Source organism: Limanda limanda, chromosome 11, assembly GCF_963576545.1.
Source record: "Limanda limanda chromosome 11, fLimLim1.1, whole genome shotgun sequence".
Taxonomy (NCBI): domain Eukaryota; kingdom Metazoa; phylum Chordata; class Actinopteri; order Pleuronectiformes; family Pleuronectidae; genus Limanda; species Limanda limanda.
The window spans coordinates 8,017,802-8,032,716 of NC_083646.1; the positions used below are offsets into that span (position 1 = coordinate 8,017,802).

General features: G+C 40.1%; 1 protein-coding gene across 1 annotated transcript; it reads left to right on the plus strand.

The window, feature by feature from the left end:
- Positions 1-357: 357 nt before the first annotated feature.
- Positions 358-10,798, plus strand: sh3d21 (SH3 domain containing 21). The gene is made up of 17 exons (XM_061081475.1): positions 358-515; positions 1,125-1,279; positions 1,371-1,425; positions 2,290-2,399; positions 2,859-2,949; positions 3,026-3,087; positions 3,171-3,210; positions 3,705-3,799; positions 4,184-4,285; positions 4,640-4,691; positions 7,044-7,088; positions 7,191-7,308; positions 8,164-8,332; positions 9,010-9,090; positions 9,191-9,387; positions 9,985-10,048; positions 10,162-10,798. The coding sequence occupies exons 1-17, from the start codon at positions 512-514 to the stop codon at positions 10,192-10,194; spliced, it is 1,473 nt and encodes a 490-aa protein (XP_060937458.1). The 5' UTR covers positions 358-511; the 3' UTR covers positions 10,195-10,798.
- Positions 10,799-14,915: the final 4,117 nt, after the last annotated feature.

The window sequence follows — 14,915 nt, forward strand, 5'->3', positions numbered from 1 at the left end:
CGTAGAGTTATATGGTATCTGTAGCTTTTCTCATGCCAGAGTGAGAAGAGTTAATGAAAGAGTTGAAAGGCCTGGATTGTGTGAAGTGTAATTGTTCTGTTTGTGAATGCTGACGTTTGTGTTCTTTTATTGTTTTGCTACTGCAGAGGAACAATTTTCATAGTCCTTTTTGAGTCCCACTTACGAACCTGTCTTACCTGTTTCTCTGTCTTTCAGTCTCTCCCTCCCTCCCTCCCTCTCCCTCTCTCTCTCTCTCTGTGCGTCTCTCTCTCTCTCTCTCTCTGCTGTGTGACCCTTCCTACTCCTTGCTGTTGACTTGCCATGACTAGCCTGAGGAAAAGTTGCTCAATGTTAATGTTTGACAAGTAGGAAGAAGGGCCTTGGCTGTCGTATCTCTCCGTGTGAGACAACACAACCAGACGCTTCAGTTCTCCTTCGTCTTAAAGAATTTACAGCTGCTTTGTGAAGGAATTACATTTTCAGATTAGAGGAAGAACAAAAGGAATATACCATGGGTGAGTCTGCAATTTGGTGTTTTCTTGTGCACATGGAATTTCTTTCTAAACGTTTGACTTAGCGTTACAGTTTGTTGGAATTAGAGGATAAAACACAGAAAAAAGCAACATTGAAGTTAATCGGCGTGTTTTGAAAATGCTGTTGACTTGATTAAACTACTTTGATTCGACATACAAATAAGAATAAAGTAGAAGTGTATGAATACCACCGACTAGCAGCGTGACATAGATTGATTGCATGCATGTGTGTTTGCTGAGAAATGCTAATTAGTGTCAGCAAATATTGTCTCCATCCAGAGATCTTTAAATGTCAGCACTTGTTAGCCTTCTTGTTAACTGCTGTTTACGCGTCTTTTTGTTCTTTAAAGTTCACTATACTGCAGAAGAATAATGGAATAGAAGATACATACGTCTACATATAGAAAGAATGATTAGGCACAAAAGAAAAATGTATGTTTTATCTGCAATAATCCACATTCACTCGAAGCCTGTATTCCTTGGCGAGTTTCCAGTGCTTTGGAAATGTCAGGACACATCAACTTTGGAGGCAAGTAGCCAGCCTTTGTGCAATGAATCTAATTTTCTGCCCCATTTACTGCTCTGCTGTAGAGGTGCTGGTGCTGATAGACTTCGTGGGCACCATGGGAGACGAGATCACAATGAGGGCAGGGGATGTGGTCAAGAACGTCAAGGCCAGCGAGGAGGGATGGCTGGAGGGGGAGCTGCGAGGAAAGAGGGGCATCTTCCCTGCTAACTTTGTCAAGGTGCATTAACACACCATTGTTCTGTAACTGTACCGAGAGTCTGTGTTTATCCACATGTTTCAATATGCCTCGTTTTGGTTTATCGTTACAGGAGGTGCCAATCTATCTGATAGGTGACAGCAAGAGGGAACCACGAAGCCTTAGAAGTAAGATTGCTAAGTCTTAATTCTAAACACTCTTTATTTTTCTTCATTGTTATCAGCTCATAAAGCAGAAAGTAGCTATGCACACACACTTTGACCAGAAAAGGTGAAGGGCTTGTCGGCTGATATCTGTTATAAAAAACAAATATTATGAATCCACAATGGTGTAACCTTCGATATCATTTTATTGGGAGATGTATTAATTCTAGCCCAAGTAATATTGTTTATTTGCAGGCTGATATTGGGGAGAAAATCTTTTAATATATTTATCTAACTCTTATGACAAGTTAAAGTAATCGAGGCTTGATATTTTGCAGTTTAATCATAAATATAATAAATAAAACCATGACACAAATACAACCACAATTCAAATAAGTTGAATTTAACAAACGAACATAAATGCATTGTTTTATCAAGCGTTATAAACATGATTAGATCAAGAGTTAACTGCCTTCTGGCCTCGAAGTGTCGGGTAAATTATATCAGTGCCCGTCAATTAGAGATTTACATACTCAAGTCTGCATTTAATGCAACACAGCCTCCTTATCTCAGCTTGGGGGGTTTCTGTTTTAACTGGTCTAAAATCACAAGCGTTTAACATTGGGGCCAATGTGTTTCATGCACTAAGAAGCTACAGCAAGTAAGCAGACTGTAAATATATGTTAACCACTTCCTCACCACACAAAGCCTTAATTATAATGTGTGAAAATATAGTGTATCAGGACCAACACAGGGCCTTTGAGGGATTAGACATGACAGAAGTGTCAATAAACAGTAAAGGCTTTGATTTTCTACATCAGCATTACCGGAGGATTATGAACTTTACTTGTGTCTATTGATGGGGCTGGTGTTTCTTTGTATTTTCAGCAAAGAAGATAAAACAGACGAGGAAATGCGAGGCAGTGTTTTCCTACAGCGCCGTCAATGAAGATGAGCTGGAGCTGGTTGTTGGCGAGACCATTGAGATCATAAAAGAGGTAGAGTCGCTTATCGCTGCTGATACTTTCATATTTGAACTCATAGAACCAAACAGTGACTCAGCACCTCTCTGCTTACGAGTCATAGCAGCAGACTGTAAATTCACCCGATGAAAAAGGATTTTTTCTTGATGGTTCCTGAAGCTGCTCAATGGCCAAAACCTGACTATTATATGTAAATTGGTGTGTTGGTGTTTTCACAGCCAAGCTTCCCTGAGTAAATAACAAGCGTTTTAGAAATGATTTTGGGAACAACAGTCTCTTTGTCTTTATCCACCAGGCTCACAACATTTTCTCAGACAAACAGGAAGTTTACGTGTTCTTGTAATCAGAGATCTAACAAATTGATTGTAATCTCTGGACTGTATGCAGGATGACAGTGTTCTTCTGTGTAACAACAATACTTATTTTGTCTTTAAAAATTCTTTCTATCTCCCTCTGAAATGTTCTAAATGACAGATTGAAGATGGATGGTGGATGGGGCTAAAAAATGGCAAAGTGGGAGCATTTCCTTCAAATTTTGTCAAAGAAATATTTGTTTTGCCTAAAGGTTGGTAAAGCTTTAAGATTTATTCTAAACATTAAAGAAACTGCTTAATTCATCATTATCTCTACTCCTTTTGCAGAATCCAAGCACATTGATGGGAAGTCAAGACCCAAACTCACAGATGCAGTGTTCACTAAGGAGGTATGTACCGCAAAAATAACTTTCCAGAAAAGACATATGAAACCAATTCCCTTCTACTTAATTTTGTTTTTCTCCCCATGAAGATAACTCAAAAAGCAAGTATGAGGAAGAAAGGGAAAAAAGGTAAATGTAGATTTTTTTCTAAAGTGAAAATTACTCAAATTCAAATAGTCTTTTAGAAGAGTTATGAACTAAACTAACCCAACACCCCGGAGATGTTCTCACGTTAGACATGGTTTCTAATTTTCTAATTAGAGGCAACCAAACAGGTTTATTTATTTCCTGACACCGTCAACATAATACTCGTGGTATTTTCCACACTTTTAGCTGAATGGTAATGGGTGGAGTAAATAATTCAAGTACACGTAACCAGTCTTGATTAATCACTGCAGAGAAGATTCAAGTATCCTTCAACGATCAGGCGTTTAAAACCTTTATCTCCAGTTCATCTCTCTCCCTCTTGAAACTTCTTCTACTTGTAAGTCATGTGACAGCTGCATACAAGGCCGATAAGATTAGTCATCATCGGTGAAGTCTTCTTTTCACATCACACAAAACAATGCTGAAAGTTTCTTGAGGTTACCTAATCTTGTTATCTCTTCTTCGTGTCTCCTCAGTGGTTGAGTGCTGCCAAGCCATGTTTGACTACAAGGCCGTAGCAGAGGATGAGTTGGATCTGAAAAAGGGAGACATTGTCGTGCTGCTGAGGAAGGTTCGAGCACATTTGGTTGATATTTTCTGCCCTGTCATGTTTTTTCTCATGACGTCATGCTCTTGACAGCCTCAGACTCCTCCAGGTGCGACTTCTTTTCTTACAAAGGCAGCGTGTGTTATTTTTAGGTGTGTTATGTCATTTTCAATCCGGCTTAACCAGTTGTGTCACCTCCAGGGACATCGTGTGCACAAGACACGTTTAAGTGACACAAATCTGGTGTCCGGAATTGCAAGGAGTCCCGAAAAAGAAACATCCCAAGTTGATAACAAGGCAGCCATGTTTCGCCTGACCGTGTGCTAACCTCTTGTGCAGACATTTCGCGTCCCAAAGGACAGTGGTTTGTTTGAGTTTCTAATGTGACTCTTTAATCTCCATCTGAAGGAAACAGAAGATGAAGGCTGGTGGGAGGGAGAGATAAACGGACGCCATGGCCTCTTCCCTGATAACTTCGTCATGGTGATTCCGCCAATGGACAGTCTGAAAGTGAGTGAATCAGGCACCATTTGAAATTGGACCTTCGATGTGTTCAGAGGTGTCAGACTGAGGCAGTTTGCTGCTATTTGTTGAGCTACACTTCTCTTTAATTTTTTTTTTTTGTCTTAGTACTGAAAAGTAGCTAATGTGTGGTTTATCTTCAGCTGACAGACAGCTGACTGCAGCTAATTGTTTTTACCCTGCAGCCAGTTCACAGTGACTCAGGCTTCTCTTAAATATCCTCTGTTTTGGAATTACTCACTGAAAAGTCCCGCAGTGGAAAGAGAGTGTACAGAGATTCCTTTAATGCACAAGGAAGCAAACTCGCCAGCCTGTTGAGTTTTTCCATTTCTGCTCCTCTAGCCCGGGACCACAAGCCAACCGCCTGCACGCAACATCAGCAAGAAACTCACAGGTAAGAGGACGATGTGATTGATCAAACACAACAGCACTGGAACATGTGCTGGGTGAGGCCTCGTGTTTTAAAGGTTCTCTTCTGGCTCATGATCTCTGGCTGTGGTGCTGTTGTGACTGCCAGTGTTCTGACAGGAATGTTGTTGTTGACAGCCTGTTGTTTTAATAGATGGAAGATTGGCAGCATTACTGGTTGAGCACTTTTTGGCACGTGGTATAAAATTGGTCACCTGATCAATGTCTGTGTTACTAAAGCAACTTAAAGCATTTACAGTATATACCATATTAATCCTTTACATTGGTTAATTATTCTTTTTATTTTTTATTTTCTTGTGTGCTTACTGAATCAACACACAATTTGAAAACATAATTTTACACCAGGATCCACAGAACAAATCAGAACAATTTGGCCTAAATACTTTTCATGCATTTACTACCAACTTTGAATAACTTGCCACTGCACCTTATCTACCTATTTTATTGTATTTTATCTTGTGCTCCTGTTTTTTTATTCTTTCTACCTCAATATTTTTAATTTTACTCTATTGTATTGTATCGTATTTTATTGTATTAAAATATACCGGCTGCTATGACAACTTAATTTCCCTTCGGGATGAATAAAGTACTCTATCTATCTATCTATCTATCTATCTATCTATCTATCTATCTATCTATCTATCTATCTATCTATCTATCTATCTATCTATCTATCTATCTATCTATCTATCTATCTATCTATCTATCTATCTATCTATCTATCTATCTATCTATCTATCTATCTATCTATCTATCTATCTATCTATCTATCTATCTATCTATCTATCTATCTATCTATCTATCTATCTATCTATCTATCTATCTATCTATCTATCTATCTATCTATCTATCTATCTATCTATCTATCTATCTATCTATCTAAATATATTGTTTTTAGTTCAGTAACTTAAAAAAGACTGACTGCACATTGACAGCTTATGAAACAAAAATAGGTGGAAATTACACGTGCAGACGCACAAAGCAGGATGTGTTCTACGGCTCGAGCTTCAGCTGAGGTGCGCTGTCAGTTTTGCAAATTAAGCAACTTTTTTGAACCAAAAAGCAACAACAAAAATGTCTCTTGGCTGAAAATATAAAATGCAAACTCATGAAAACATATGAGGTTAAACAAGCAACAAAAAAAAGAAGGTGCTACAACCCAAACCAGAGCTGCCACCTGAAATAACTGTATTGCCACTGCTCCTTACAGCATTACAGTTTTCCACACAGTATCAGTTCTCAATCATTCTCACAGGAAGTCTCAGACTATAGTGAAACAGGGGGATGGTTAGTCTGGTCATGTGGCACAGTTAAAGAGTCTTGGAGGAAACAAGGGGGTGGAGGTGTAGTGGTGGTGGTGGGGGGGGGGGGCGGAGGAGGAGAGCTCTGTCGCAGAGATTTCCACAACCAACACAAGAAGCAGCACTTGAGCTACTAGTGCTGTGTGGACTGTTTGTTGAGAGGGAATGTTACACAATGCTCTGAACAGTCAAGGTAGGCGTCTCAAGTTCTCCTTTGGTCCTGAGTCCTGTGACTCCTGTTCTTCAGTACGCTCCTTTCGAGCAGTTTCACTTCTTATATTTGTATTTATTTAGCAGGACTGTAAACGGGTTCCTCGACCTTATCTGTGACCGAGTACTTGACCTGCATGGCAAACAGGGATGTCTCAGTTCACTGAGGCTTCTTAATTTAAGCATCTGTTCTCTCAGTCTCCAAAGCAAACTGTCTCATGAGCTGTGTTATTGTGAGTGCCGGTCCCTGGTGAATCTGTCGAGCCCTTCAGGAAACTGTTACTACAGATGTACTGGATACAGCTGGCCCACTCTGCTGCAGTGATCTTGGCTTCCCCTGGCAAATGCTCTTAAACTAGATTACAATTTAATCAAAGGACCATTAGCAAATAACATCAAGGAAAGCTATGATACAGTTAAAGGAGTGGCGAAGTCAACGTACACAGAATGGATAGAGGGGGGGGGGGTCCCTGTGTCCACTCAGCACAGGAGAAGCCACACCTCCATGAGATGCGACAGCTAACCTTAATTATCAAAGACAAACTTGCTGAGCGTGCATGTTCTTTAAGAGCAACAACCTGCTCTGTATTCAAACTGATGACAAGCAAGGGCAGCAGGGAAATGTCCGGCAGACTGAGGGGACCATGAAAGTGCCGGCCTTAAGGAACTGTTTCCAGATGGCTGATGGACTCAAAGGGACAATATCTGTCTGACGAAATCCCGGTCACTGCTCCATTGTGTGCGAGGTGAATACTAAATGCAACCATTTGTGCTTTGAGGTAATTCACTGCTGTTTTTGTTTCCAGGGAAGGCATCAGCGATGGAGAAAGTTGGTCCAGCGAAGACAAACGGTACAAACGCCAATGACTTCTTATTATAAAATTACTGGGACATCTTCCATGTAAAAAGAATATGGAAAAATAATGGAATAATTTGATGACGTTGCTTCACAGATGATAAACCAGAGACCAAGGACCTGAGAAGCAATCCTCCGACCAAAGTCAAGTTGCCATCGCTCAACAAGCCCAGTCCACCTCCGGTCAAAGACAAACCCGCCAAGGTTTCACCCAAGTGAGTGCTGTCAAACTATTGTGTTCTCCTGCACTACTAATCTGCACGCACAACAACCTAGAACTTCCTGGGTAATTACGTCCCGCTCCAATTCAGTGACATGAACAGTGATTCATCTGCAACCTTTCCAAAGCTAAAAAACCTTTGGAAAATGTCAGGAACACTTTCTCCTCTTTGGTCTGGCACCGGCCACTGGAGCCTTTAGATGTTCAAGGTTTTGGTCGCCGTCACCAGTTGCCATGGTGTCCTTAAAGAAGAATGCCAGGATGCCCGACCTTTTAACGGCTCAGTGGAAACTCTAGGATGAGTCAGATTCGGGCCTAAACAGACGAGAGCAGCCTATTTCCTGTTTCCTGAGCAAAACACACACAACTGAGAAAACAAAAACGGCGCTGTCATGAGGGGGCTGCTAATGAAGAACAACCTTTACTGAAAATTATTTCCAAGCTAATAAGTTTAGGAGGGACAATGTTTCCAGTTCCTATAAAAATCCTTCTAAATGTTATATAAACTCATTCTTCTGGGCTAATTATTGACAAGCCAAACATCAGTTAAAAACCAGCATGTAAAGGTTAAATTTGAGTTGTGTGTGTGTGTGTGTGTGTGTGTGTGTGTGTGTGTGTGTGTGTGTGTGTGTGTGTGTGTGTGTGTGTGTTTGTGTGCTGTGAATGTGAAACATATTTCAGGAAATTTTAAGTAATACAGACTTCATGACTTCAGCTGCCATGTTTGGCACCTGCAACTCATGTAAAACTTTTTTTTTTCCTACTTGAAAATGTGAACCACAGTCTGTGAACAGCAGAAGAATATTTCTCAAAGGTTGGTATTTAAAAATGTTTTTACTCTTTCTTTCAGTAGAACAAATGGACATGTGGCTCCTCCTTCACCAAAACCAGCAGAGGAGAAAGAAACCAACCAGTTTGAAGGACTGGATGTGGAGACGGATAAGCTGAGCCACCCAACGGCAAACAGAGCCAAGCCCCCTCAGAGGAGACCACCGACGGGCCAGGTCACCCCCACAAAAGTACGTCCGGTTTAGTGACCTCATTTATTGATCACTACATGTTGACCTTTGCAGCCTGAGATTATCAAAGCAATAATGAGGCCGCTCTCTGCTTGATCTTGTGCAATTTCTGGGTAAATGCACAACATGTGGTTTCTTTGAAAATGTCCAGAAAAGTTTTTGGCACATTTGAGTTGCCTGATGGTTTCTGTCCACATGGAGCAAAGTTTCCTCGTCAGGTTATTTCTAGCACAACAGAATGTATTTTCCAAACTATGTCAAAGGTGGTAAATGTGTTCTAGACTAGACTCATTTCCTTAACTCGCCCATTTTGCACGAAGGTTCAGCAGCCATACAAGCAAGGTTATCGTAAAAAAGGAAGAGATAAGAAATCCTGCACTCGCCCTTTTAGTAGATCAGACTGCAACACAGCCAAGAGATTTGTTTGAGCAAGAGAAAAGGCCCTGGCGAAACACACCCCAGGTTCTCATGAGCTGCCAACATTCCAAAATATAATGATGGCAACAAGTTTGGGCCTGATTTCCAGGCTATCAAAAGTCATTCTGGGGAATAAAGACATTTAAGAATCCTTTTATGGTTTGTACTGTAAAACCCAAGTATAGTTAAAGTGGCATAAAACTGAACTGGCATAGATTAGATTGGATCTTGTTAAAGTTTCTGTGTATTGTCTTCCACAGACTCAGGGTGCCACTGACCAGACAGATTCAGAACTGCTGCCAAATAAGTTCCAACCAGAGAAATTACCCAGCTTGCAAAAGGTGTGTGATGGACTGATTTATTATTTAAAACTGGTTCAGAAAGTAAGATCATTGTTCAAGTTCCTTGATCTGTGCAACATCTTCCAAATATTTAATGCAGGGTACGGAAATTCTCCTGCCATCTCCTGCAAAGCTTGAACCTCGACCCAAGACACCGACTCCTGCTCGACCAGCACCACCCAAAGTACTCGTTGACAGAAAATCTGTGACCCCGAAAGAAAAGCCAACGGTGGAAAGCCTGGATGCCGAGGTCAGAGAGCTGAGAGTGGCTCTGGAGCTGCTGCAGACGCGACACGAGTAAGTGAATACATAACAATACTCTGAATCTGGAATGGGGGCATATGTGAAACCCGAGTCTCAAGGTATTAGTTATACCATGACTGTTGGATTTATGATGTTTGTGGACAACCAGGAAGTTACCAATCAAAACCGTCCAGAAAAACTGGACTCAACAATGTTGCATCTTTGCTTTCTCTTGGCTCTTTGATATGAAACTAAACAAAGTTCTGGTTGGACATGTTTTAGATGCTTTTTTCATGATGTCAGCCGCAGTTATCAAAGATGCTTCAAATATTTTTGCGAGCTAGTTCTAAGACAATACTGCATTCCTCAGAGTGATGGCAGTTTGAGTATAATTTGTTGAGTCTGAGACGTGGACTGTCAAAGTCAAACAGTCATATATTAGACTTGCATTTATTTTAAGACAATTAAATGAATATATTTTTTAACTGCAGGGCATTTCTAGTATTAAAGATCTACTACAAACTAAATTACTTCGAAAGTCTTTGTATGGATATTATTCATTTGACTAAACTGGCAGTGAACAGAGTGGCTGACCTATTTAGACACGAGTGTCTACAGACTCCTTTTTTCAACTCTGCCTCTTTTGATCAGGCAAGACATGCAGGATGTGAAAGAAGAACTGCGGAAGGAGAGAAGCAAACAACTGACGCTGCAGGTTGGTGAAGCATGTCTGGAGTTTTGCATGCATTCATCCTGCCTGCTAAATATTGCAGAACACAGAATTCATGACTGAAATGTTTAATTGTTTAAAATGTCTTTTCTAAACAGGAGGAAGTCAACAGTTTGAAGATGAAGCATTAACTGCAAACACTGTGACTGGGCAGGCTGTCTGACACTGTTTCATACAGGAACTCAAACTGATAATTAAAACAAGTTGAGCAGTTTGTCTGACGTGGAACTGAGAGAAAGAAGACGAGCAAGCTCTTCCTGTAAACCAGGGCTACATTAGAAAGTATATTTGGACAAAGGAGGAAGATCCTGGACTGGACCGGACAAGCTTGATCCTCCAAAAGACTTTAAAATTATATACAGAACTGTTCAAGTTATTTGAATGTTGAAAATGAGAAACATTGGTGTAAAGCGGGTTATGCTTGGTTGCAAATTAATGTTTTATATTGTTATATTACAACTGTCACCTCTATCACATTCCTAGGTTTTACTGTACTTTTCACATTTTTCATGATACCCCAGCAGAATGTGTAATATATGAGGCTGTAAATAGGAGAAAATATTGTTTTGTTTTTTGCAAAGAACTAAAAAGTAATTTTGAGTTCAGGAGCTTTGTCATCTGAATGTTTATAACTGAATTACCAAGGTAATAAAACACGGAGGTGAATTTCCACATAAGAATGTAATGCTGCATAAATCCACTGAGGGGCACTATATGTCAATTCTTCTACATAAAGAGAACCATTAAAACTTTTCAGCGAATGTTGGATTAATGGAAGTAAACTGGTGCTAGAAAATTAAAATTAGATTTAATTCTTTGGTATAATCATGTTGACATTTAGGTTTGGGGAACATGACTGGTGTTAACGGACAATCTTAAAAAACAGCAGGTATCATACGAAGTTTGTGGTGCACTGCTTTTCTGGAGATTAGTGGAAAAGGAATTCCAATGTAACTCAGAAAAACTGACTCACTGAAAATAATGACTCATTGCAATTAATGTGAACATGGGTATATTAGAAAAAGAGGAATTATTTGCAGCATTCATGGAGAGAGCCATTAAACTCAACCACATTTGGATCGCACCGTCTTCAGAATGCGGCACAGAGATTTGGTTTTGGCTCCGAACGGTGTTAGTAGTGGTGGTGTGTTCCTGTCTCAGCCGAGTAGAGTTGCCCACTATGGAGCACATCTGGACAACATCTGGAGCTCATCAGCGACCCGATGCTCCTGAAACTGCCATGGGAACGTACTATTTTTAAAAATGGTGTTGAATAATGGCGACCAAGGGCACATTCCATTTTGGACAAGGGGTGAAATACATGAGGTTAAACAGACAAAGGGTCAGATTATATGTCGTAAATTTCTGAATTATTGACATATATGAAAAATGAATCTTCCTGCAGTAAAGATACCCAAACACAAGCGGAGATTTTATTTCTTTTACTCAACGACCCCAAAATGCTTTAATAATCTCAGTGATGACGGACGCTGCTTACACTACTGGCACTCTTCTAAATTATAATACACCACTTGTATGACTAACCTGGAAGAAACGTAGAGCTATCGGCCATAAACAACACAGTTCACTGTTAACATTGGAGAAATTTAAAATAAGTAGGAGGGAACTGCTGGGACGACTGAAAATGGAGTGTTGAAAAATGCTTTGGAGCTCAGGGGTCAAAGTTAAAATTAGAAATAGTGAAGGAGGGGCTGAACTGAGAAAGAACAGTTCACCACTGTCAAAGAAATCATATGAACGACCTCAGGGAAAACGGTAATAAATCTTCCACATATTAAAAATATAAATCTAATATGGAGCTGTTGACTGAGAGGAAATCATGAATACCACTTTTAACAGTTTTTTTGAGAATAACACGCTGTGCATCATGTTCTACATTTGACCATTGTAATTAAAGGAGATTAATGTATCTATTTAAAGGAGGTTCAAAAGCATGGACGTAGCTATAGATGTTATTATCTACAAAGTGGTGCTTTCTGGAATTAGCCAAAGAACCACAAATAACAGCCTTACAGTTTGTATCATGCTCGTCTTTGTGGACATCTTTCCCACGCTGTGGTGTAGCTCAGACTGATAGCTTACCCTAACTGGATTTCCTTCATGTTGATGCTAATTTGAATGATGTATTGTTTCATTATTACCATAGGTCTACTGAAAATATTCGATGGTGGGCTCTAGTGAAACATATTGTTGGTCTTGTGATTTCGAGGTGGATGCTGTTCACAAGGGTTCTCAACAAATATAATTACACAGTTACTTCAAAGCGTCTACACCATCAGCGCCACTGATTTCTGGAAGCCTGCGACCACATGAGAGGCTTTTCCAGGACCTCAACAGAGAAGACTTCAGTGTGGGCTCTGTCTGAAAACAGAACGGGCCCCAAGGCAAACCTGAACCCGGTCTGCTCCTCCAGCACAGTGTGAACTTTGAGGAGGACTCTATTCTAGAAGTTCTTGGCCGGCTTTCGTCTCCAACCGAGGCGTTACTCCAAGTAACGCTGTACCAGTCGCCCACAAGGATGGACTTGAGATTCAAGCTCCAGGTTGGCCATCAGAAAGAATGTGGACATGCCAAATCCTGTTGAGTATTTTTAGGATATCTCCCTTTAGTACGACTTTAATGTAATGCCAACAATTCATACTTCCTTAACTTTCCGTAAATCACCAAACCGCTGAAAATTGACTTCTGATAAAGTCCAGTATAAACATTTGTCCAATTCGGGTCATTCCGCAATGTTCTGTAAGTCTTTATTGGCAGGGAGAACAATATTCCAGTCATTGTAGTGGAACAAATGTATTATGTGAATACAGAGTTGATGTTAGCCATTCAAGCCATGACCTCTTCCCTCCCTGTGAGCATGTACCGATGTCAGAACAGCAGTTTCCTCCTCCCCCCAAAACCACAGAAGAAGCAGCGCCTGACACCAGCTATTATGTTGAATCTACAATGTGTGGGCTATTCTAAGACACAGTAGAAAAAACGAAGGGAACACACGGTTTGGTGAGCAGCTTCTATCTGAGGGACGGATACTAGTCTGGCCACCACTAAACAAGGCATTTCCAACCATTAAATAATCCAGCAATAATAGTAATTTTATGAATCAGTGACCAACCAGAGGTTAGCATCAGCGTTTGGGTAGAGAAAAGCAAGGCAGCCACTGAAGGAAGAAAGATAGATGTAAAAGACAAATAGAAACACAAGTAGGAATCAAACTGAGTTTCTCCAAGATAAATAAAGTGGCTTCAGAAAATGTGAGAATAACTAGTATGAAGCCAATATAAGAAGGAAGTAATCATAATAATGAGCTGTGGTCACGGCCACATTGACATTCCTGAAGCCACTGTGCAACATCAGGAGGCGTCGTGAATCAGACACATAAAAAGACGTTGCAAAACCCATGGAGTCCAGCACACACAATATTCAAACATGCATATCAAGTGTTACTTAAAAGAATCCTTGCACAAGCCGAACATCACCGAAAGAAAAGAAAGCCAGTCAGCAAATTCCACCAGCGGGAGTCAGAGCAGAAAGGTACATGCAGCAAACTCCAGGATGCAAAAACTCAGCAGGGTCAAGAGCTTTAAACACACAATCTAACAATAGTTTACAGCCGCACTAGCAACTCTATGCTCACAATGCCAATGTTGATCCTGATGCTTTGCAGTGTTTACAACACTCACCATCTTGGTTTAGTGTGTTTCCAAACATTTGCTATTTAGCACTTAACACAACAGCTGAGGCTGATGGGACTGACACTAGTTTGGCCAGTATTTGGTCTGACACCAGAATGTTTTAACTGTATGGAGGCATTAGATACAGAGTCAGCGAATCCCCAATGTTACTACAATTCATCCTGCGGGGAACATGAACGTCTACTGTCTAAAAAGATGTCGAGACATTTCGCTCAGATTCAATAAGATGTCCACGTGCAACTTGGTGCTAAAAGGAGAATCAAAGGATCACATAAGTGTTTGGGATCATCTGAATCATCATGAATGTGCATAGGATATTTCACTCTCTATGACGACGCTAAACTCAAGAGACCACAATGGGAAAGGGCCAAACTTAGTTCTATGGTTAGTCTATTGTTTTTGTTAGGCTTTTTGTACTATAATAATTATAATAATGTATTTGTTTCATGGGGAGGGTCAAAAATAGCTGAACAAAGAGATGTAGGCTTAATAAAACCACCCATCCAACCATTATCCACTTACATGTATAGGTTGTTGATTATGTGAGTCTGATATGGAAATAACAACATATCAGTTTGAACCAAAATGGTGAAACAACCAACTGCTAGTGTGGTTTAAGTCCCTGTGGAGCACATAACATTGAGTTGCCATTATATTACATGAAAAAAGTCATAATATTAGAAGAAAAAAGTCACAACATTGCAATAATAAAATCGTAATATTGACAGAAAAAAGTCATAATATTATGATATGAAGTCAGCAAATTGTGACTTGCGAAAATGGGCTATACAGATAACAAAATGTTTGGCTATGCTTAATTTTAGAAGGGGAATATCAGATCATCAAGCCTGCATTAAAATGAGGAACATGGAGCATCTTGTTAAGTTATTGATTCAACAAATATCGAAATACTCAGCACCACATTATCACAAGTATCAGGACTTTGAAAAGATTGAGTAAGAAATGAGTCCATTCTTAAGAAAGAATGACACAGACTTGGAGGAAATGTCTCTCTTGCGGTGGAGGAAATATTTGGTCGTGGTGGACTGCATCATTGTTTACATCTGTTGTATCCAAAGGGATTTTGTGGTTTCTCAAGAGACAAGGAGATTGGTAATCAAGATTTTGGCTCCAGAATC

Excerpts from the sequence above, each read along its gene's own strand:
- sh3d21 (XM_061081475.1), top strand. Across the intron at positions 1,426-2,289 it reads GGAACCACGAAGCCTTAGAA|CAAAGAAGATAAAACAGACG; the intron begins GTAAGATTGCTA and ends TTGTATTTTCAG. Across the intron at positions 7,089-7,190 it reads TGGTCCAGCGAAGACAAACG|ATGATAAACCAGAGACCAAG; the intron begins GTACAAACGCCA and ends GTTGCTTCACAG.